The sequence below is a fragment of the Salmo salar genome, chromosome 16 (assembly GCF_965601325.2).
Source record: "Salmo salar chromosome 16, fSalSal1, whole genome shotgun sequence".
NCBI lineage: Eukaryota > Metazoa > Chordata > Actinopteri > Salmoniformes > Salmonidae > Salmo > Salmo salar.
Window position 1 is genome coordinate 49,272,226 of NC_138306.1, and position 21,959 is coordinate 49,294,184.

At 43.0% G+C, this 21,959-nt stretch overlaps 2 protein-coding genes across 7 annotated transcripts in view; one reads left to right on the forward strand and one right to left on the reverse strand.

Moving 5' to 3' along the window:
- On the reverse strand, positions 1–18,588 carry acot11b (acyl-CoA thioesterase 11b). 3 transcript variants are annotated; one of them, XM_014149520.3, is made up of 16 exons: positions 18,122–18,588; positions 11,724–11,927; positions 11,424–11,493; positions 11,205–11,265; positions 10,769–10,870; positions 10,354–10,489; positions 6,448–6,601; positions 5,265–5,384; positions 4,870–5,008; positions 4,597–4,652; positions 4,282–4,348; positions 4,030–4,113; positions 3,554–3,687; positions 3,250–3,381; positions 2,878–3,004; positions 1–1,260 (listed from the first exon to the last, which is right to left on the reverse strand). In XM_014149520.3, exons 1-16 carry the CDS (start codon positions 18,222–18,224, stop codon positions 1,102–1,104), a joined length of 1,848 nt encoding a protein of 615 aa, XP_014004995.1. In that variant the 5' UTR covers positions 18,225–18,588; the 3' UTR covers positions 1–1,101. The 3 variants fall into 3 exon arrangements, with proteins under 3 accessions (XP_014004995.1, XP_014004997.1, XP_014004996.1); XM_014149522.3 differs by lacking the exon at positions 18,122–18,588 and adding an exon at positions 13,066–13,217; XM_014149521.3 differs by lacking the exon at positions 18,122–18,588 and adding an exon at positions 12,807–12,912.
- LOC106574018 (single-stranded DNA-binding protein 3) overlaps positions 17,927–21,959 on the forward strand; it is a 24,425-nt gene continuing 20,392 nt past the window's right edge. For all 4 annotated transcript variants that reach the window (XM_014149524.2, XM_014149525.2, XM_014149526.2 and 1 more), the window contains exons 1-4: positions 17,927–18,096; positions 19,027–19,099; positions 19,258–19,319; positions 19,566–19,650. In XM_014149524.2, the coding sequence (XP_014004999.1) occupies positions 18,041–18,096; positions 19,027–19,099; positions 19,258–19,319; positions 19,566–19,650 (276 nt within the window). In that variant the 5' untranslated portion in view covers positions 17,927–18,040. The remainder of the gene's footprint in view (positions 18,097–19,026; positions 19,100–19,257; positions 19,320–19,565; positions 19,651–21,959) is intronic.

Below are 21,959 nucleotides of genomic sequence, written 5' to 3' on the forward strand. Positions count from 1 at the left end.
CAAGGTCTATAGTGTTTATTGTTTGAGTGAAATCACAGCAATTCATTCACCTCATGGCGTCTACTCATGTTGAAATACTTGGCCATTGTCCACATCTGTTTATTCTTTTTAAAAAGCTAACCATTTATCTCTGAGATTAGTCTCTCAAATCAAAATTACAGTTCATGTACATCTTGACTACAGATTTGAAAGGCTGATTAAACATGATTCAATGAGGTAGGAAATATCCTACCAGTATTTTAAAACAAGCTGCATCTAAATGCTCAGGCATGAACTAGTCTGCTTTTTTTTTAATCCACAGTTCAGTGGCTAGAGACGAGGCAGAACATGTCAGACTCAACTGCAGCATAACAAACCAATTTGCATGTCTCATGTTCATAGGGCTACTAACTGTTTTAATGCCCAGATAAGATCTAACATTTAATACAGAGCGTAGTATTGCACATTTAAAAAAGATTAGGTCTAAATAGCCTGGTCCCAGATATGTTTGTGCTGTATAGCCAAGTCATTTCCATGGTCATGTCAAACTGGAACCAGGCTAAGTTCTGGCAGTCTAAGAGTATTTAACTAGGCAAGTCAGTTAGGAACAAATTCGTGTTTACAATGTTTACCTACCCTAGCCAAACCCGGACGATGCTGGGCCAATTATGCGCCGCCCTATGGGACTCCCAATCAAAGCCGGATGTGAAACATCCTGGATTCGAACCAGGGACTGTAGTGATGCCTCTTGCACTGAGATGCAGTGCCTTAGGCTCCCGAGTGGCGCAGCACTTTAACTGCAGCATAACAAGCCAATTTGTATACTTCTCATGTTCATAGGGCTACTAACTGTTTTAATGCCCAGATAAGATCTAACATTTAATACAGAGCCCAACTGCAATAAGTAACCTGTAGTGTAGAAAATGTACACTGGAATATCACATCAAAGACAGTAACAGTAGTAACAAAAAGTCTAATCCCACATTTTAAAAAGTGCATAAACTCTGATTTCCTTGGCAGTTGAAGTCAAGAGGGGGGTATCCCAGATCTGTATCTCAGATCTAAGGAGGAGAGGGGTGGATAGGGTAGGAGGTGCTGGGCCAGCATGATGAAACCATTCAGTCACCGGTCAGAGGGGGGCAGGACGGTCAGGCTGTCTCTGTTCTCCTCCAGGTACTTGTTGCAGGAGTGGAAGGTGCTGTAGAAGCTGGAGGAAAGGCCTGCGATGTCGTTTGAGATGTAAGGGAGGACTCCTGGCGTAGCTTGGTTGTAGTAGGAGATCTGAGGTAAAACAGAGACAATGTGGTCCAAAAAGAAAACAAAAAGCACATGTTCTATAATATTTATGACTGAAAACATGTATCATTTAGAAGTACTAAACTCAGCAAAAAAGAAACATCCTCACTGTCAACTGCGTTTATTTTCAGAAAACGTAACGTGTAAATATTTTTATGAACATAAGATTCAACAGACAAACTGAACAAGTTCCACAGACATGTGACTAACAGAAATGGAATAATGTGTCCCTGAACAAAGGGGGGGGGGGTCAATATCAAAAGTAACAGTCAATGCAGCTGGTGGCCACACCAGATACTAAGTACTGCAGTGCATCTCCTCCTCATGGACTGCACCAGATTTGCCAGTTCTTGCTGTGAGATGTTACCCCACTCTTCCACCAAGGCACCTGCAAGTTCCCGGACATTTCTAGGGGGAATGGCCCTGGCCCTAGCCCTCACCCTCCGATCTAACAGGTCCCAGACGTGCTCAATGGGATTGAGATCCAGGCTCTTCGCTGGCCATGGCAGAACACTGACATTCCTGTCTTGTAGGAAATCACGCACAGAACGAGCAGTATGGCTGGTGGCATTGTCATACTGGACGGTCATGTCAGGATGAGCCTGCAGGAAGGGTACCACATGAGGGAGGAGGATGTCTTCCCTATAACGCACAGCATTGAGATTGCCTGCAATGACAAGCTCTGTCCGACGATGCTGTGACACACCACCCCAGACCATGACGGACCCTCCACCTCCAAATCAATCCCGCTCCAGAGTACAGGCCTCGGTGTAATGCTCATTCCGTCGACGATAAATGCAAATCTGACCATCACCCCTGGTGAGACAAAACCGCGACTCGTCAGGGAAGATGACTGGAAAAAAGTTCTGTCTGGTCCAGCGACGGTCAGGTGGTGCCCATAAGCGATATTGCTGGTGATGTCTGGTGAGGACCTGCCTTACAACAGGCCTACTTGCAGCATGCATAAGGCACGTTCACACAGATGAGCAGGGCCCTAGGCATCTTTCTTTGTGTTTTTCAGAGTCAGTAGAAAGGCCTGGAGTGTCCTAAGTTTTCATAACTGTGACCTTAATTGCCCACCATCTGTAAGCTGTTAGTGTCTTAACGACCGTTCCACAGGTGCATGTTCATGAATTGTTTATGGTTCATTGAACAAGCATGGGAAACAGTGTTTAAACCCTTTACAATGAAGATATGTGAAGTTACTTGGATTTTTACAAATGTATATCAAAATATCAAATTACTTTATTCTTGCTATGTAACTACTGTAGAAAAATAAAAATAAAGTACCATGTATGTAAAATGTGTATGTAACAACTAAAGAAAAAGCTGTAAAAACAAAGTTTATTTTTGTCCTCCGAAGAGGGTGGGCAGAAAGCTTGCACTTCTTTCCAAACTCAGCTTACAGGATAAGGTGTATACACTGTGGGATGAAGAAAATCACTGAGCTAGCTGGCCCCAGATCTGTTTCTACTGTCTAACTAACTACGGTTGCTGTCATGTTTAACATGACAATGACCATAGAGGTCGGCTGTACAGCACAAACAGATCTGGGACCAGGCAAGCTTTTCGCTTAGCTAGCGAAGAGCCCCATTGGCCCACCTTGGTGACAGCGTTGGACTCCTCCCAGATACTGAAGCCGGCACAGAGCACCTCCCCCCGGGTGTAGTCCTCAGTAGCAGGGTGGGTCGGCAGGGTGACAGAGCGCAGGGCAATCAGGTACGGATCCCTGAGGTGGACAGAAGAGGTGGATCGCACCATTAGAGCGTGATAAAGATGTGGAATTGGGCAGGTCGATAGATAAAGTACTGTGGGACACAACCAGACTATGGTGAAGTGAGAACATAAAAAGAATGCAGTGCCATTGGAAAGTAGGAAGGATTGTTGAGTCATTGGGGAACAGTGACCACAGCAAAAAAATAAAGCATATCGGTGAAGTCAGGATGCTGATGGATGACAGACAGGTAGTGTTACCTGGAGTCACAGGGCTTCCTCCTGGAGGCCAGGAGGATGAAGTCCTGGCCCTTCCCCCCCTTACTGACACACGGAGTGGCCACGCGGTAGATAGTGTCATCCTCATCTGCCTGGATGATCACATCACATTGTCTACATAGGACGAAAGGGAAAAGGCACACTGAAATGGAGGTTTCAATCCAAATGTAGATTTCCATCCATGGATATCAAAAGGATTATAGTAACTACTTTGTGAATGGTTGTGACCACTTGTGGCTGTGTTCTGACTAGCTGTGACTTCATCAGTTGTGAATGTGTTACCCACTGGTAATGCCTGTCCCACTCATGTCTCCTGCGCAGGTCTGAGAGCAGATGGAACGCCTGTTCAGCAGGGACAGTGACATGAGTCTCCACCTTAAAACACAGTATCTGGTTCTCCTCCAGCGTGTACAGACTGACCTTGGAACAGATCAGGAAGGAGGGGGGTTAAACCATGAATCTTCGTGATCTTTACTACCACAGACGTTATATATTATTGCCATTTAGTGGACTGTTAAATGTAGCTAGCTCCTGTAAGAAAGACGGTTGACTTGTTGCACATTCCTTCCTCCCAGGCCCAACTTAATCAAATCAACGTGTGGGCCGAATTTGGGGGAGGTGCAACTATGACTGTGCATTAGAAAGAAATGATTTGATTAGACAGTGGGGGGGAGGAGAGTGGACACATGCAATCCTTCATCATTCTAATAATATCAATGGTGTTCAATCATATTCTTACACTTTTCTACTTACAATACTAACCTTATTTTTTTCAGAGCTTAACATCCAGTTGCTTCGAGCAGCCATTATTTTCAGTGCAGACACATTGTTGTAGCTGAGATACATCTGGGGAAAATAAGGTTTGGATTCAGAATCGGAAGAATGATTGTTGTTTCAAAAACAAGCACAGGCCAGTACACAGGGAGGCAGTAGAGAGTTAAATCTGTTACCAAACCCCAAAACAACACATTTAATCTAGGAGTAGTAGTAGGTTGTGGTCCGTTTGTGTGTTACCTGGTTGCTGATGTCCCAGGGCACAGACAGAGGAACCTCCGTTTGCTTGCAGGAGATGATGTACTTTCTATAAACAGACAGTGTATAGTGATGTCAAAACAGATGAAAATGTGTTGACTCAATGGTTTGGTTTACTGTTTACACACCAATTCAGGGGTATCACTCAATCAGCCCGATTTAATGTGGCCTGGCATGATGTCTTAAAAATAAATGATACACAGTATATCATTTTTTGTTAAGGGGGGGCTCATCTACTGTAGGGGCAAAATGAGATAGAAATGGGGAATAGTACTGTAAAGATGTTCATCTCCTCACCTATCCAGACGGATCTTCTTCCTAGCAACAGCCTCCTGATAGCGTCTCTTCCCATCCTGACAATTAAATAAACAAGAGAAATGGGCTTTCACAGTTCTGCACCAACATTGGATGAGCAGAGGCATGCATCTCTTAACATTACAAATTCAACCACCATATGGCATTTCTCAATATACATTGACCTCCATAAACACACACACACGCTCTCTTGCATGCAGTCTCTCACACACACACTCCACAGCCTGTTCTTCTGAGGTCATCTGCAGAACTCACCACAGGTTCGGGTCGTATCCGGGGTAATGTACGTGGCTTCCTGTCTTTGTCCAGCACCTCGAAGGTCATGAAGGCGCTGTTGATGTGCCGCAACGCACCCGCACCCTGGTAGGCCTCTGCACATACACCCACCTCCATACTGGAACACCCACACACAAATAGGTTACATAGACTAATATCATACAAACATAAGAGGTTGCCATACCAGTTTCCCATTCATTGTTTGTTGCCAGTAAATATCCCTCAAAATTGAGTTCATTAGGGCTCACCATAGCAACAACAACAAAAAATCTATGTTTTTCAACAGAAACAGGCGGTTGTTATTGGACAGTGGTTGAGAATAAGCGGTTCTCTTTTTCTTCAGTTTGGTGCCTAATGAATAAGACTTGTTTCACCTGTGTTTGAAGGCATTGTTAACAATGGCCTTTAGCACCAGCCGGTCACCGATGTGAGACGGGCCCCGGAAGTGGAACATGTCTATGGTCCTCAGAGTGGGGTGAGCGTTACACAGACGACTAGAGAGTATGAGTGAGAGAGAATGAAGGAAAGAGAGCATTATCACATTTCTTCTCCAGAAGAAAAAGTCAACCTGGTTTAGATGTACTCATTCTACTAAATACACTGAACGAAAATATAAAATGCATCATGCAACAATTTCAAAGATTTTACTGAATTACATAAGGAAATCAGTCAATTAAAACCTATGGATTTCACATGACTAGGCAGGGGTGCAGCCATGGGTGGGAGCCAGGCCCAGCCAATCAGAATTAGTTTTTCCCACAAAGAGCTTTATTACAGACAAATATTCCTCAGCAACACTGCCCCAAAACTTGAGACATCAGTGGCATTGTGTTGTGCGACAAAACTGCACATTAAAGTGTTTTATTGTCCCAAGCACAAGGTGCACCTGTGTAATGATCATGCTGTTTAATCAGCTTCTTGATATGCCACACCTGTCAAGTGGATGGATTATTTTGGCAAAGGAGAAATGCTCATTAACAGGGATGTAAACAAATATTTGTGCACAAAATGTTAAATAAATAAGCTTTTTGTGCTTATGGAACATTTCTGGGATCTTTTATTTCAGCTCATGAAACATGGGACCAACACTTTACATGTTGTGTTTATATTTTTGTTCAGTGTATATTAAAAGGCCCAGTGCAGTCAAAATGTGATTTTTCTGTGTTATATATATTTCCACACTATGAGGTTGGAATAATACTGTTTAAATGATGATAACGCCCTTTTAGAGTAAGAGCTTTTGGTCTGCCTGGTGACATCAGCAGGCGGTTAACTAGTTAATAGACAAATAAGAGAGGTCCAACCCTCTGCCCATAACAGCTAGTTAAGTTTTCCCCTCCCCACTCAGACAGTCCTAGCAAAATTCTTGCTTGAGAAATTGATTTGTTTCTTTTAGACTATTTTAATTGAAAAACAACCACAGTAAGGTACTTAATTGTTAACCAGAAATGACATCTGCATGGGGCCTTTAATATATACTAACTATCGCCTTATTCTGTCACAGTAAGAAACCTCATTATCTCTATGAGAAGGACAGGCTACAGACCAGACACTCACCTTGCTGCAATGGTGGCCACATTCTCCATCCAGGCCATGATCTGACCCCCGAAGGTGCTGACTTGGTGGTTGGCATGGGGAGGCAGCACCAGCTCCACGCTCTCCACCCGTGTTCGCTCTGCTGACACGGCACCCTGGTATTCCTGACACTCTCCTGTTGACACGCACACAGACACACACACTAGAGTGTAATGCTGCTGTTCACCAGGCTGGGCACGGGTGTGACTGCCACTGATATCACTTCATATTAGAGATAAGTGGGACTTGGACATCTGCAGTATCCTGTGACATGTAAAGGTTATAAATAGGGCCTTATCAGCTATAACTACATTTACGTCAACTTTTCGGTTACTGGCCCAACACGCTTAACCCCCTGCCGTCCTGAGGACTTACAGTGCATTCGGAAAATATTTAGACCCCTTGACTTGACATCTTTTTTTACGTTACAGCCTTATTCTAATATAGATTAAATCGTTTTTTCCCCTCATCAATCTACACACACACACACAAATACCCCATAATGACGAAGCAAAAGAAAAAACATTTAGAAAATGTTGCAAAAAATATATTAAAAAAAACTGAAATACCACATTAACATAAGTATTCAGACCCTTTACTCAGTACTTTGTTGAAACACATTTGACAGAAACTACAGCTTCTAGTCTTCTTGGGTATGACACTTCAAGCGTGGTACACCTGTATTTGGGAAGTTTCTCCCATTCTTCTCTGCAGATGCTCTCAAGCTCTGTCAGGTTGGATGGGGAGCATCGCTGCACAGGTATTTTCAGGTCTCTCCAGAGATGTTCGACCAGGTTCAAGTCTGGGCTCTGGCTGGGCCACTCAAGGTCATTCAGAGACTTGTCCCGAAGCCACTCCTGCGTTGTCTTGGCTGTGTGCTTAGGGTCGTTGTCCTGTTGGAAGGTGAACCTTCACCCCAGTCTGAGGTCCTGAGTGCTCTGGAGCAGGTTTTCATCAAGGATCTCTGTACTTTTCGCTGTTCATTTTTCCACTCCATCCTGACTAGTGTCCCAGTCTCTGCCGCTGAAAAACATCCCCACAGCAGGATGCTGCCACCACCATAGGGATGGTGTCAGGTTTATTCCAGACGTGATGCTTGGCATTCAGGCCAAAGAATTGAATCTTTAGGTGCCTTTTGGCAAACTCCAAGCGAGCTGTCATGTGCCTTTTACTAAAGACTGGCTTCCGTCTGGCAACTCTACCATAAAGGCCTGATTGGTGGAGTCATGCAGAGATGGGAGAACAACCATCGCCACATAGTAACTGTCAGAGTGACCATTGGGTTCCTGGTCACCTCCCTGACCAAGGCCAATTCTCCCGATTGCTCAGTTTGGCCGGGCGGCCAGCACTAGGAAGAATCTTGGTGGTTCCAAACTTCTTCCATTTAAGAACGATGGAGGCTACTGTGTTCTTAGGGACCTTCAATGCTGCAGAAATGTTTTGGTAGCCTTCCCCAGATCTGTGCCTCTACACAATCCTGTCTCGGAGCTCTAAGGACAATTCCTTCAACCTCATGGCTTGGTTTTTACTCCGACATGCACTGTCAACTGTGGGACCTTATATAGACAGATGTGTGCTTTTCTAAATCATGTCTAATCAAATTAATTTACCACAGGTGTACTCCAATCAAGTTGTAGAAACATCTCAATGATGATCAATGGAAACAGGATGCACGTGAACTCAATTTTGATTGTCATAGCAAAAGGGTTTGAATACTTACCTAAATAAGGTATTTCTATTTTTAATAGATTTGCAAAAGTGTCTAAAAAACATTTTCGCTTTGTCATTTTGGGTATGCTGTGTAGATTGATGAGGAACAAAATTAATGTCATCCATTTTAGAATAAGGCTGTAACGTAACAAAATGTAGAAAAAGGGAAGGGGTCTGAATACTTTCTGAATGCACTGTATATGGGTCTTTTAAGCTCTAACTAGGGCCTTAAATGAAGCCTTATCATAGAAACAGAATGAATAAAAAGGGTGTCTCCATTCAAGTCAATGATGGCATAATAGGTGGACTGGCATCCACTTGGAGTGTACCCATGCCAGGAAGTAAAACCAGGAAGTGTACCCTCCAATCTGTGCTTTGATTTGTTGAGTCAACGCAACTGACATTACAAAAACTACATTCCATTGCATGAGCCACATCAGTTAGCATCATTTTAATGATCATTTACATTACTATGGCAATCCAGCATCAGTTGATAGAATATTCCAAAATACCAAAATACCATGGAAATTATTTACCAGTCAACAGTCAGGGTTAGAGCTTCAAAGGCCGTTCTATTCATTCTATTTCTATGGTCCTTATAAACTGTAATTAGGGCCTTGTAGGGTCCTTATACCACGTGTTCAACTCATTCCAAGGAGGGCGGAGTGTCTGCTGGTTTTCGCTTCACCCTTGTACTCAATTGATAAATTAAGGTCACTAATTAGTAAGGAACTCCCCACACCTGGTTGTCTAGGTCTTAATTTAAAGGAAAAAACAAAAACCTGCAGACACTCAGCCCTCAATGGAAAGTCTGCCACCCCTGCCATATAAGCTATAACTAGGGCCTTAGAGGCCTCATAAGCTGTAACTAGAGGATTCCCTGGTCAGGTCACATGGTCAGGAAAGACTCCGTGCCATAGTTCCAAAGTCCTGACAGTATAATACCTAGCTGAGCTGACAGTATAATACCTAGCTGAGCTGTGTGTTGACAGTGTCCTACCTAGCTGAGCTGTGTGTTGACAGTGTCCTACCTAGCTGAGCTGTGTGTTGACAGTATAATACCTAGCTGAGCTGTGTGTTGACAGTATAACACCTAGCTGAGCTGTGTGTTGACAGTATAATACCTAGCTGAGCTGTGTGTTGACAGTGTCCTACCTAGCTGAGCTGTGTGTTGACAGTGTCCTACCTAGCTGAGCTGTGTGTTGACAGTATAATACCTAGCTGAGCTGTGTGTTGACAGTATAATACCTAGCTGAGCTGTGTGTTGACAGTATAATACCTAGCTGAGCTGTGTGTTGACAGTGTCCTACCTAGCTGAGCTGTGTGTTGACAGTATAATACCTAGCTGAGCTGTGTGTTGACAGTATAATACCTAGCTGAGCTGTGCGTTGACAGTGTCCTACCTAGCTGAGCTGTGCGTTGACAGTGTCCTACCTAGCTGAGCTGTGCGTTGACAGTATAATACCTAGCTGAGCTGTGTGTTGACAGTATAATACCTAGCTGAGCTGTGTGTTGACAGTGTCCTACCTAGCTGAGCTGTGTGTTGACAGTGTCCTACCTAGCTGAGCTGTGTGTTGACAGTATAATACCTAGCTGAGCTGTGCGTTGACAGTATAATACCTAGCTGAGCTGTGTGTTGACAGTATAATACCTAGCTGAGCTGTGTGTTGACAGTGTCCTACCTAGCTGAGCTGTGCGTTGACAGTGTCCTACCTAGCTGAGCTGTGCGTTGACAGTGTCCTACCTAGCTGAGCTGTGCATTGACAGTGTCCTACCTAGCTGAGCTGTGCGTTGACAGTATAATACCTAGCTGAGCTGTGTGTTGACAGTATAATACCTAGCTGAGCTGTGTGTTGACAGTGTCCTACCTAGCTGAGCTGTGCGTTGACAGTATAATACCTAACTGAGCTGTGTGTTGACAGTATAATACCTAGCTGAGCTGTGTGTTGACAGTATAATACCTAGCTGAGCTGTGTGTTGACAGTATAATACCTAGCTGAGCTGCGTGTTGACAGTATAATACCTAGCTGAGCTGTGTGTTGACAGTATAATACCTAGTTGAGCTGTGTGTTGACAGTATAATACCTAGTTGAGCTGTGTGTTTACAGTATAATACCTAGCTGAGCTGTGTGTTGACAGTATAATACCTAGCTGAGCTGTGTGTTGACAGTATAATACCTAGTTGAGCTGTGTTGCTGCTCAGTAGGTCTGTGATGATCTCAGCATGAGTCAGTCTCATCCTCCTCCTCTCTGCAGCGATGCTGTACTCCATCTGCTCGGTCTGCGTCCGCGGAATCACCTGCTTCAGCTGCACCTGCGCACACACACACACACACACACACACACACACACACACACACACACACACACACACACACACACACACCACACACACACACACACACACACACACACACACACACACACACACACACACACACACACACACACACACACACACACACACACACACACACACACACACACACACACACAGTGTGTGTCCTCCTACTGAAGCATGACATATTGATGTGGTTGATACATCCAACACTGTCAAACCAAGATGGGTGCCCCCTCGCTCTTCAGCCCTCACCTTCCCCTCCTCGGTGCGTCGCGCCACAAAGGTGGCAAAGGCATTGCACACGTTCCACTGGCAGCTACTGAACAGATCCTCGCAGCTTACCGTGATGCCCACCTGCGGATAGTGCCCACATGGCATCATCATGACACCAGGCAAAGTACCAGACATATTGTTACATACATTAGTAAGGTCGCGTCCCAAATGGTGCCCTCTATTCCCTAATTGTACATTTTATCATTGAACGCAGAGTATAGGTTACCATTTGGTGAATTAAAACAGGACTAGATTCTACAGTAAAGAACACAGGTTGTAAACAGGGATCCTCCATTATGGAACAGCATTGTGTATCATTTCTCTCCCCGACATACATTATTAATGATTTCAAAACAAAAATTCAATAGATTCAATATTTACTACACAGAGATCAAAAGATGGTGTCCCCACAAACCTCCATGCTGGATGTGAAGGCTCTGTTCACTTTTGCCTTGATGTTAACAACCTGTCCGACTCTGCGTAAAACATAAACAAACATTTCTATGATCAACATTGGACAGTGGTTACAGTGTGAACAGAAGAACACCAGCCCCTCCTTTCTGTGGCTGAGCTAAAGGCTATAAGTCACTGTAAATATACTGAAAAGGTATGTTTCAGGAAGTGGAATACTTACCCTATAGTGTGCTCAAAGTGGATGTCGTCAACAGAGGCAGTAATACAGGGAGACCCAGCGTGTCTTTCAGCTGTGACAACATAGAGGTCCATAAACATCACATGTACAGTACATACGTGCCTTCTCGGCTGACAGGACTCCATAGCTGTTGATCTCAAGCTACGTCTCGGTCAGTGTGTCCCCCAAATTACACCTTATTTCCAAAAAGTGGACTATTTTGGGCCAGAGCCCCAGGTTGGGACTTGAGAGGGACCACCTTTTCTTTAGAGGTCATACTATGAGGTTAAGGTCATAGCTCACCAGACAGGCAGGCTGTGGAGTCCATCCACTTGAGCAGCTGTCCTACGCTGAGCTCTCCACAGTGGTTGGCGTGGCAGGGCATCACGATCTGGCTCATCTTGACCTCTGTGGGGTTCCTGTACACCTCGCCACTCTCCAGGATGAAGAGGGGATCCTCCATGGGGTCTCCGTCGCCCTTCTCACACGACATGACTCTGGACTGTACTGCGGGACACAGGGGAAAAGTAGAAGCTAAAGTTTATTACAGTACTTGAAAGGGATAGTCTCAATCTAGTGTGTCATGCATGGTGTTATAACAATTTATTGTACACCGTTTCACCTCTTTAAAAAAGGTGCTGCTAGGTTGGTTTTAGAATACAAACAATAAAGAATATTGTAGTTATTCAAGCTCTTTGAATAAATGATTATATTAGTTCATTATGCCAAGGTCTTAGTGGCACCCTATTCATAACATTCAAGGAAATCTTAATCTAGTAACTAGGAAAAATAATTCAGAACAAAACAGATTATTTCATTCTGAGCTAAGCCTACTTGGCTCTCAGAAGGACTATAAGTGAACGAACATGAGGCAATTCCCACCCTAACTGCTTTGTTTATACAATGGGTCTCGTGGAAATACCAAAATAAATTATACAAAGGAGTAATCACGTCTCAATTAATCTAAACATGTTGTTCCTCTTTTTGCAATTTTCTCCCGTTTTTGTGCCTTCAAATAATACTTTGCTCAAGCAGCACACTCATTTTGGACCAGAGCCACTGCCCCAACAAAATAGTTATTGTGCTTCACAAAACAAGGTGCTTTACTTGGGAAAAATCTGTAGCTCAGTTTGTCATCTGACAGATTGCTTAAAAACATATTTTTCCCTCGAAGAACGCCATGTAATGCTGTATAATAACACCCTTAGTGAATTGGATAGGAAACTCGAAAGACTCGCTGACTGTAGACCACACATCTGGTTGAAACGAACTCAACTACAAACAATAGACTACAGTGTATTCTTCTATCACGGCTAAAACAGAATGTTGCCTTTAGTCTATTTGTATTATTAACTAGCTGTTCCAGCTCTCTGTTCAAATGGTCACCTGTCTCATGCTCGCCGGACATGCGACTTAGTGGAGCAGTAGCAGTGACGTCCAATAGACTGGTCTTCTGTACTAACGCGATTCGTCCAGTTATTTGGTTCTCACACTCATGAGACTACTAGGCAATACGCGTGGTGGAATGAGTCACTCACTGATGGAATAGATTGACAGAGTAAAACGTGACAGAGTAAAAACAATGACTTGGCAATCGCTCTTCAAACGGTTTACATAATTTCCCAAGACAATAAAATAGACTTACCCAAAGTGAACTTTTCTGCAGGCGGTCAGGTCACATTTGCATGAATGAATAAGCAAAACAAAACTTTTCAGTCTCGTGTAAAAAAATCTGCACACCACCCACTCTCTGCCAATTCCTTCATTCTTCGGACTCAACTGTGTGGCATGAATGCAATGATGTATATAAACCCTGGAATACTGATTCCACCGCGCAGCCATCTTGGTACTCCTAATGCGTTTTCAATAAGATTTTGGAAGCTATAGAAATTAATTTATTAACATCTAGTTTCGTTTGACACGTTTATTATATTACAGACACCTTAATGCATACTTTTAAATATATTATGTGAGCTAAACATACACACACATACATATATATTTTTTCTCAGAGTACTAATGTTACTGTCCCCACTACAAAAAAACTCCCAATATATACACGTTATTTTGTCCTTGAAACATTTAATTGAAATACTGTGGAATTCCATTACTGCTCCTAATGGAGAGTGCCAATATGGCCGACCGGCGGCTTCCGAGACTTTCAACGGCCAATACATAGCGTTAGCAGTCAAGGGTTTATATACATCACTGGAGGCATGACGCCGCTAAACAGAGCAGACACACCTCCTGTTGCTGGAGTTGGGGAACCAATTGAAATTACTTTAAGGTGGAACTTTAATGTGGAAATGGTTCATTAATAGTTAAATATTTAAAGCTGAGATCTGCATGAAAGAGCGCCACTGGTCACCCCAGGGGTATTTGTTATTGTTTTTTTGTTTCTGAAACTGGGCTGAGGAGCATCATGCAGTATTGTAAAAACGTTTATAGTAGGCTAAATACTATGCTGTTCTATTGGGCTTGCAATGATGGGCTCTCATTAGATGAATGTGGCGCAGTGGTCTAGGACACTGCAACTCAGTGCAGGTGGTGTCACTGCAGTACCTGGTTCAAATCCAGGCTGCATCACATCTGGCTGTGATTGGGAGTCCCACAGGGCAGTGCACAATTAGTCCAAACCGTTGCCAGGGTAGGTGTCATTGTAAATAAGAATTTGTTCTTAACTGACTTGCCTGGTTAAATAAAACTCTGTTAGATCTTTGAAAAAGGATTCATATTTCTAAAGTGAACATTAATCTAATGAGAAATAAACCAAACATACAGGTGCGAGTGCTATAATGCACTTGGATTGATTGGGAAAATAAAGTACATGACCCAGTGCCCCTGCAGATACTGAGAAAGTACATTGCTGTGGACCTATGGTCAACATGTGCCATAGGTCAGCTCTTGGCAGACCTCTGTCCGAAGGAGGTAACACTATTCCTCCTCTCTCATAAAGTGTTCCACATACACAACCTAATGTGAACAGCGGGGACCCCACTTCTATCACCAATGTAGCAATTGAGAGTGATTGAGAGTGAACAACCCAAATGAGGCTTAATCCAGATCCAATGACCATGAGCTGTGCCATAAAGGTTCAGATCTATTGACTGTGCAATTGAATTTCTGTCCCCACAAGTTTCATCATTGGAATATGATACAAAACGAGGAAAGTGTACTTTAGGACCATGAGAATGTTTCCAAGCGGTCAGGTAGGCTGTATGCTGTGTTTATCAGAATGGATAATTTATTTTTAAATAACAATAATTATGTCCCTGTACAGGCCTATACTCATTAGGCCTGTACAGGCCTATACCACAAGGTCCCCTGAAAGATAACGCGTAGTCTGCAGTGGTTTCCAAACTTTTTATAGTCCTGTACCCCTTCAAACATTCAACCTCCAGCTGCGTACCCCCTCTAGCACTCTCAAATGTTTTTTGCCATCAATGTAAGCCTGCCACACACACACACACACACACAATACAATACATTTATTAAACATAAGAATGAGTGAGAGTTTGTCACAACATGGCTTGTGGGAAGTGACAAAGAGCTCTTATAGGACCAGGGCACAAATAATAATTATCAATACTTTTGCTCTTTATTCAGCCATCTTACATATACCTTATTTGTTCATCAAAAATTGTGAATAACTCACCACAGGTTAATGAGAAGGGTATGCTTGAAAGGATGCACATAACTCTGCAATGTGCACAAAAAAAATAAATCATACAATGATGGAAAGACCTGTGTGTTGTCCTTGTTAATGCAGACAGAGAAGAGCTCCAACTTCTTAATCATATCCTCAATTTTGTCCCGCACATTGAATACAGTTGCGGAGAGTCCCTGTAATCCTAGATTCAGATCATTCAGGTGAGAAAAAACAACCAGATAGGCCAGTCGTGTGAGAAACTCGTCATCATGCAAGCGGTCAGACAAGTGAAAATCATGGTCAGTAAAAAAAAAAAAACTTTAAGCTCGTCTCTCAATGCAAAAAAAAAATGTCAATACTTTTCCCCTTGATAACCAGCGCACTTCTGTATGTTGTAAAAGCATTACATGGTCGCTGCCCATATCATTGCATAACGCAGAAAATTATTGTGTTCAGGGGCCTTGCTTTAACAAAGTCAACCATTTTCACTGTAGTGTCCAAAACATCTTTCAAGCTGTCAGGCATTCTCTTGTCAGCAAGAGCCTCTCTGTGGATGCTGCAGTGTACCCAAGTGGCGTCGGGAACAACTGCTTGCACGCGCGTTACCACTCCACTTTGTCTCCCTGTCATGGCTTTTGTGCCATCAGTACAGATAAACACATCTTGGCCACCAAAGTCCATTTGATGTCACAAAGCTGTCCAGTACTTTAAAAATACCCTCTCATGTTGTCCTGGTTTCCAGTGGTTTGCAGAAGAGGATGTCTTCCTTAACTGACCCCCCATAAACGTAACGGGCACATACCAGGAGCTGTGCCAGTCCCGCCACGTCTGTTAACTCATCCAGCTGTAACGCATATAATTCACTGGCTTGTATGCGAAGCAGTAATTGTTTCAAAACATCTCCTGCCATGTCACTGATGCATCATGAAACAGTGTTGTTTGATGAAGTCATTGTCTGTATAGTTTTTTGGCCTTTTCCCCCAGCATTGTCTCAGTCATATCCGCGGCAGCAGGAAGAATTAAATCCTCCACAATAGTATGGGGCTTGCCTGTCCTAGCCACTCGGTAGCTCACCATATAAGACGCTTCTAGCACCTTCTTATTAACAATATCTGTTGCTTTTATACATTTCTTACTACTCAAAAGTAGTCTTTAATCTCATTCAAAATGCTCCTGTAGCTTATTTGACTAATGACTAACAAGCTGCAACAACCATAAGATAAAAGTACAGCTATCATGCTTTTATACAAATGATAGTGTTCCAAAAACATATTAGTATAGTTATTTTTATAAAGAAGGTTTGCTGTTGCATTTAACTGCAAAAAGTTTTAATCAAGGTAATTTACTTAGTAGGTGATGACAGAGGTCAGGGTGAATGACGAGTTTCCCACTTGTAATTTCCAGTTGGAGGGGCATTCAAGTGGATTTTGGCCAGTCATGTGGTAAATACCACATTCCCAGTTGGTTATGAACGCAGCATTATAGCCTCGTCTGCTGACGGTTTCAAGACCCCCCATCAACTAACTGACTGGCACCTCGGCTATCGCCGAGTTTAAATGCATTGTCATATCTGGAGGCCTATTTGGTTTACATAAATTCACCAGCCGATCAGGAATACGATGTGTGTTGTCAATGAGAACGAAACTAGATTAAACATTTAAACAAAATGAGAAGACAATGTTTAAACGATTGTGGAGAAATGATCAACTGTATGGTGTGAGGCTACAGTAGGCTAGCCTTTAATTTGCAAAGTAACAAAAATAGAAGGCTAATGACAATACAAATGGTAGCAATGTGATAACAGGACATTCTAATTGCACGTTTTAGGATACAATACTCATTTTCAGCCAGACGCGTGAGAGAGCGTGTAGCTTGTTTACCTACGGGTGCTTCGTTACAGTCAACAGCTTTTAACACGTGAACCTATTCCACATAAACATACAATAAGGTGTCTCTTTTTCCTTGCAGTTTTCTTAAAGAGTTAGATGCTGCTACTTCAGTTCAGATCTAATACTCGTGAATAGTCAATTATAAAATATTAGACTAGATGGAAACAGGTGGTAGCCTAGACCTATTATTATTTGACCCTGCTGGTAATCTATGAACGTTTGAACATCTTGGCCATGTTCTGTTATAATCTCCACCCGGCACAGCCAGAAGAGGACTGGCCACCCCTCATAGCCTGGTTCCTCTCTAGGTTTCTTCCTAGGTTCTGGCCTTTCTAGGGAGTTTTTACTAGCCACCGTGCTTCTACACCTGCATTGCTTGCTGTTTGGGGTTTTAGGCTGGGTTTCTGTACAGCACTTTAAGATATCAGCTGATGTAAGAAGGGCTTTATAAATACATTTGATTGATAACATTTTTTTTTTTTAAACACTACATAAAAAAAACTACTTAGGGGAAGAAAAAAAAACTGCATTCCACAATAGTCTATGACTGACATGTCAACCACAGAAATATAATATAATATGGGTTAACATGAGCAGAACCAGCTAGCCTAAAATGAAAATACACAAAACATGTTTGTTTTTTTGGCTCATGTCCAATGGAAAAAGTATAATTTAGGCTCCAATAATCATTTACAATTGAATAAATTGTCGTCATAGAGGGCTGAAACTGGAGTGTTTGTCTAGATGATACCTCTCAATGTTGAATATAGTGTGCCTTTTAGTCTAACTTTGCATGATAATATACTTTGGGATATGTAAAGTAGATGTCCTACTGTAACAACCACCTCCAATTGGCAACAGCAAACCATGACATAACGTTAAGGCAGGGCTAAATGGAATTCCGGTACGCTCATTGGTGAAAAGAGTTGTCAGTCACTTTAGCCCCATCCCCTTCGCCTTGACCAGGCTCGGTTGAGAAGTGCAGTAAGGAGTGTGAGAGAGGGTCGCGGCAGACTGATGGTCTGACAGATGAAATAGCGAAAATAGAGAGAGATAAGGCGGGCGTTCACCCTCACAAAATCATGTTCCCTAAAGGCAAAGGGTCTGCTGTGCCGTCGGATGGACAAGCACGGGAAAAGTAAGTTTTCAAACATATTTCTTACCTAATGGATATAATACCCCCCTCGGCTTTGTGGTTTGTCGGACAGCGAATTTCCTCTTACCGAGGAGGATGGAATTGAATGAACCGCCTTGTCTGCTCGCCATTCGTTCCCGATTCTGACTTCGGCTTTATGCTTTTCCTTGGCCTCATTACTGCACTTAAATGGGTGCTTTTATTTTCAATTAAGCGTCTGTAAACTATATCTATATATATTTTTAATGGAAAAATGAATAGCTTAAACAAATACACCGTCCAATTTGCTTTACGTATTTTGTGTTACATTAATTGATTAAAATGTTGCTTACTCCAATGTTTTGGTTACTACTTTGTTTGAGTTCGCCGCTACGAGGGTCGTATCCAACACTCATTTATCGACATATAATTACGCGTTTTCTTCTTGGTTACAATGTTTCCGATTTGAAGTGTTTGGAAAGCCATCGTGTGAAAAGGCCCTTTGGAGTCGGTGGTCCATGCAAACCGTCTGACTTAAAATTCAGGGGTGTATTCATCCCGCACATTCCGTTGCAAAACGTTTCTTAAACGGAAACGAACGAAATGGGGCGGGACCTACAAAACATTTGTCCAATAGAAACTCTCGTTTTAGTTACAAAACGGAACTGCAACTGTTTGGACAAATTATTACACAACTGAACTGTCGATCATGTGCCTCAAAGTGCAAGGCATCGTAGTTGATTAGAGACCAAACATCAATCAGGCCCTCAAGAACTGGAGTTGCCCACCCCTACATTAAGCCTACTGAATGTACCTCCGTTTGTGTCTAGGCTAATATGTCTGCTTTATAATAGAGTCAAATGAGGCTAATTTAGACTAGACTCAAATATAGTTCTAAAACACTTGCTTTTTATGCCATAATATTATTATTCAAACTGTTGTTTTTGTTCACAGGTTAGCTTTATATGTCTATGAATATTTGTTACACATAGGAGCACAGAAGTCCGCACAGACCTTTTTATCAGAGGTGAGTATCTTATTACTAACTGGATATCGGTCCTATCCATGTGACCATAATTCAATAACAAACTAATTCCCATTTTTAATAAATAAGTGTCATTGTTTTTTTGGTTAAAGTAGGCCCTATTGTTCATTCAAAATGTTTTTTATTCTCCCCTTTTCCAGATCCGATGGGAAAAGAACATCACACTTGGGGAACCCCCTGGGTTCCTACACTCTTGGTGGTGGTAAGTGTTCCGTATGTCAATCAGCGGAGGCTGCTGAGGGGAGGACGGCTCATAATGATGGCTTGAATGGAGTCAATGGAAAGGCATCAAATATGGTTTCCATGTGGTTGATGCCATTCCATTATACTCCATTCCAGCCATTATTATGAGCCGTCCTCCCCTCAGCAGCCTCCGCTGATGTCAATACACCATATTGTATCATGTACATTATTCCGTTGCTTCACAACCTGTGTGTCTTGTCCACAGTGTATTTTGGGATCTGTATTGTGCTGCACCAGAGAGAAGAGAGACCTGTGACCACTCCAGTGAAGCGAAGGCCTTCCATGATTACGTGAGTTCTGCTCCTCCTCATAAGACTTGCTGCTGCACATGTTGCCGGGGTTCTGCTGAAGAGCCTCGGCCCGTATTCATAAAGCGTCTGAGTGCTGATGGAGGATCAGGTCTCCCCGTCCATATAATCGTATTCATTATGATCTTAAAGGGAAATCTGATCCTAAATCAGCACTCCTACTCTGATAGACTTTATGAATACAGGCCCTGGTTTCCTTTGAGCCTACATTAGTGTAGAATGAGAGCGCACCCAGACGAGCGTAATTAAAAAACAATCAGGAGTTGGAAAGCAAACTTATGCAACGAGTACTTTCCTCTGCTGTGAGATCTAGACCTACTATATAGACCCATCATCCTCTGCTGTGAGATCTAGACCTACTATATAGACCCATCATCCTCTGCTGTGAGATCTAGACCTACTATATAGACCCATCATCCTCTGCTGTGAGATCTAGACCTACTATATAGACCCATCATCCTTGTTACCCCTTGTACGGTCTCGATGCCTTGGGTAGTGGCGATAGAGAGACATTTCTCTGCCTCTTTGTTTCTTGGGCCGTACCTTCTAATCTTAATTTAATTGGCCTCCAGTTGTACTCTCCTGCATATATAGTTGGTGTGCTGCTGCTGCACTCCTCTCTGGGTAGTGTATGGAGTATGTCATAGCAGTAGGACAGGTTTCAGAGCCTTGTGTGTGTAGCTATTTATCAGGCTTTGTGTACTTCAGGTCTGTGTGATGTATCAGGTCTGTGTAGGTTATAGTTTTCCAGGGTGTCTCGGCAGCGTCCTATAGCTGTCCATCCAGCTGACATCTTGCCCTGTCATTGGCCCTGATGATGACCCACCGACAGTATGGAGCTTAAAGGCTTCTGGGAAAATGGTGCTGATGTCAGCATGTCCTGAGTCAGACATGTCTGATCTGATGTGGACTCCCCCCTCCCTGTTTCTCCACCGTGCTGCAGCTCTCTCCCCGCCTCTCTCATCTCATCCCCCAGAGGAAAAATTCGGACCTGGGTGTTGTTCATTAGGGCTCCAAACGGAAGAAAAAAAAGACTGAAACAGGGACGTATTACATGGACCCGTCCAATAAGAAAGGCTCATTTTTATTTTCGGTTGCAAAGTGTTTTCTATGGCATTCTCCAATGAACATTACCCTGCTCTGTTGTGGCCAGTCGCTGTTGAGCAATGTTCGTAAGCAGAGTTTTAACAAAATTAGTTCAGATTCTCAATTATCTCGAATGGTAGTGGCCAAAAGTTAAAATATGATTATTATTTTTTTACTGAAGATGAAACGGTCTCCATCTTGTGCTAGAATGTTTTTATCCTGAACTTACAGGATGGTTGTAGCCGACTCCATTGGAACTCAAACTCAGAGCTTGTAGTTTTTAGGATTTTTCCAAAACGCTTGTGGCCTGTCTCTAAACTTGGCTCTTGCATATCGACCATTTGCATATTGTGTCTTTTGCATGTTCAGAACACTATGCACTTGGGAAATGGCTTTAGTCTCCCATCATCACTCCTATCTCATACTACTGCTGGCCAGGCTTCTCCAGGACAGGCTGTCAAACTAGGGATCATCCAAGAAGTCTTCCTCTTTCTATTTCCTTCCCTTTTCACTAGGAACCAAAACTGCCCAACAGGAAGGGAATCGGCAAGTTGTCCAATGAGAAATGCTTGTTTTCATTGCAAAACCTATTCTGTTGCAAAAACATTAAGATATGATTTGCTATGGTGTGCACTAATGAGTACACCCTTCACTGACCTAAGAAGACAAGATAGGAGCCAGTATCATAGCAGAAGCTCACTGAGGGATGTGCTTCACCTGTACAGTGCTGCAGGCCACTAAGACCAGCCCAGACAAAGGAAAAGATACAAGTAGGAGAGGAGGCCACTGTAGACTTCAGATCCACCCATTGTGGGGTTGACATCACAGGAAGGGGTTAAAGCGGGGATGTTGGGCCTTGTTCTTGCCAGAGAGGGTTGTCAAGGCAACAACAGCCCTCCTGATCTGGCAGGTGACCTGGGAGCCAGTAGGAGGAGGGGGCACACAGCGGAGCCGCATCTGCCATTTCTTTCATTGGACCTAGTCTTTGTTATGCTAGCTAGCTAACAACCATACATCTTTAGCGTTAGGCTAGTGCTAGCCTACAGAAATGGACAGCTTGTTGACACAGAGACATGCTGTGATTGTGAAGAAGAGCAGTAGGGTGCACACATGAATAGGCTTGTTTGGCTTTTGAATACATTTGTTGACATGTCAATGAAACTAGTCAACTGTGTTATGTCTGTGGCGGTATCGAGAGATGGGAT

Coding starts and splice junctions, on each gene's coding strand:
- acot11b (XM_014149520.3), bottom strand. CDS start 18,224: ATGGCGAGCAGACAAGGCGGTTCATTCAATTCCATCCTCCTCGGTAAG. Junction 6,602..10,353: donor CAGCAACACAGCTCAACTAG/GTATTATACTGT, acceptor GCGTGTCAACAG/GAGAGTGTCAGGAATACCAG. Junction 3,005..3,249: donor AGGAAGCCCTGTGACTCCAG/GTAACACTACCT, acceptor TGTCCACCTCAG/GGATCCGTACCTGATTGCCC.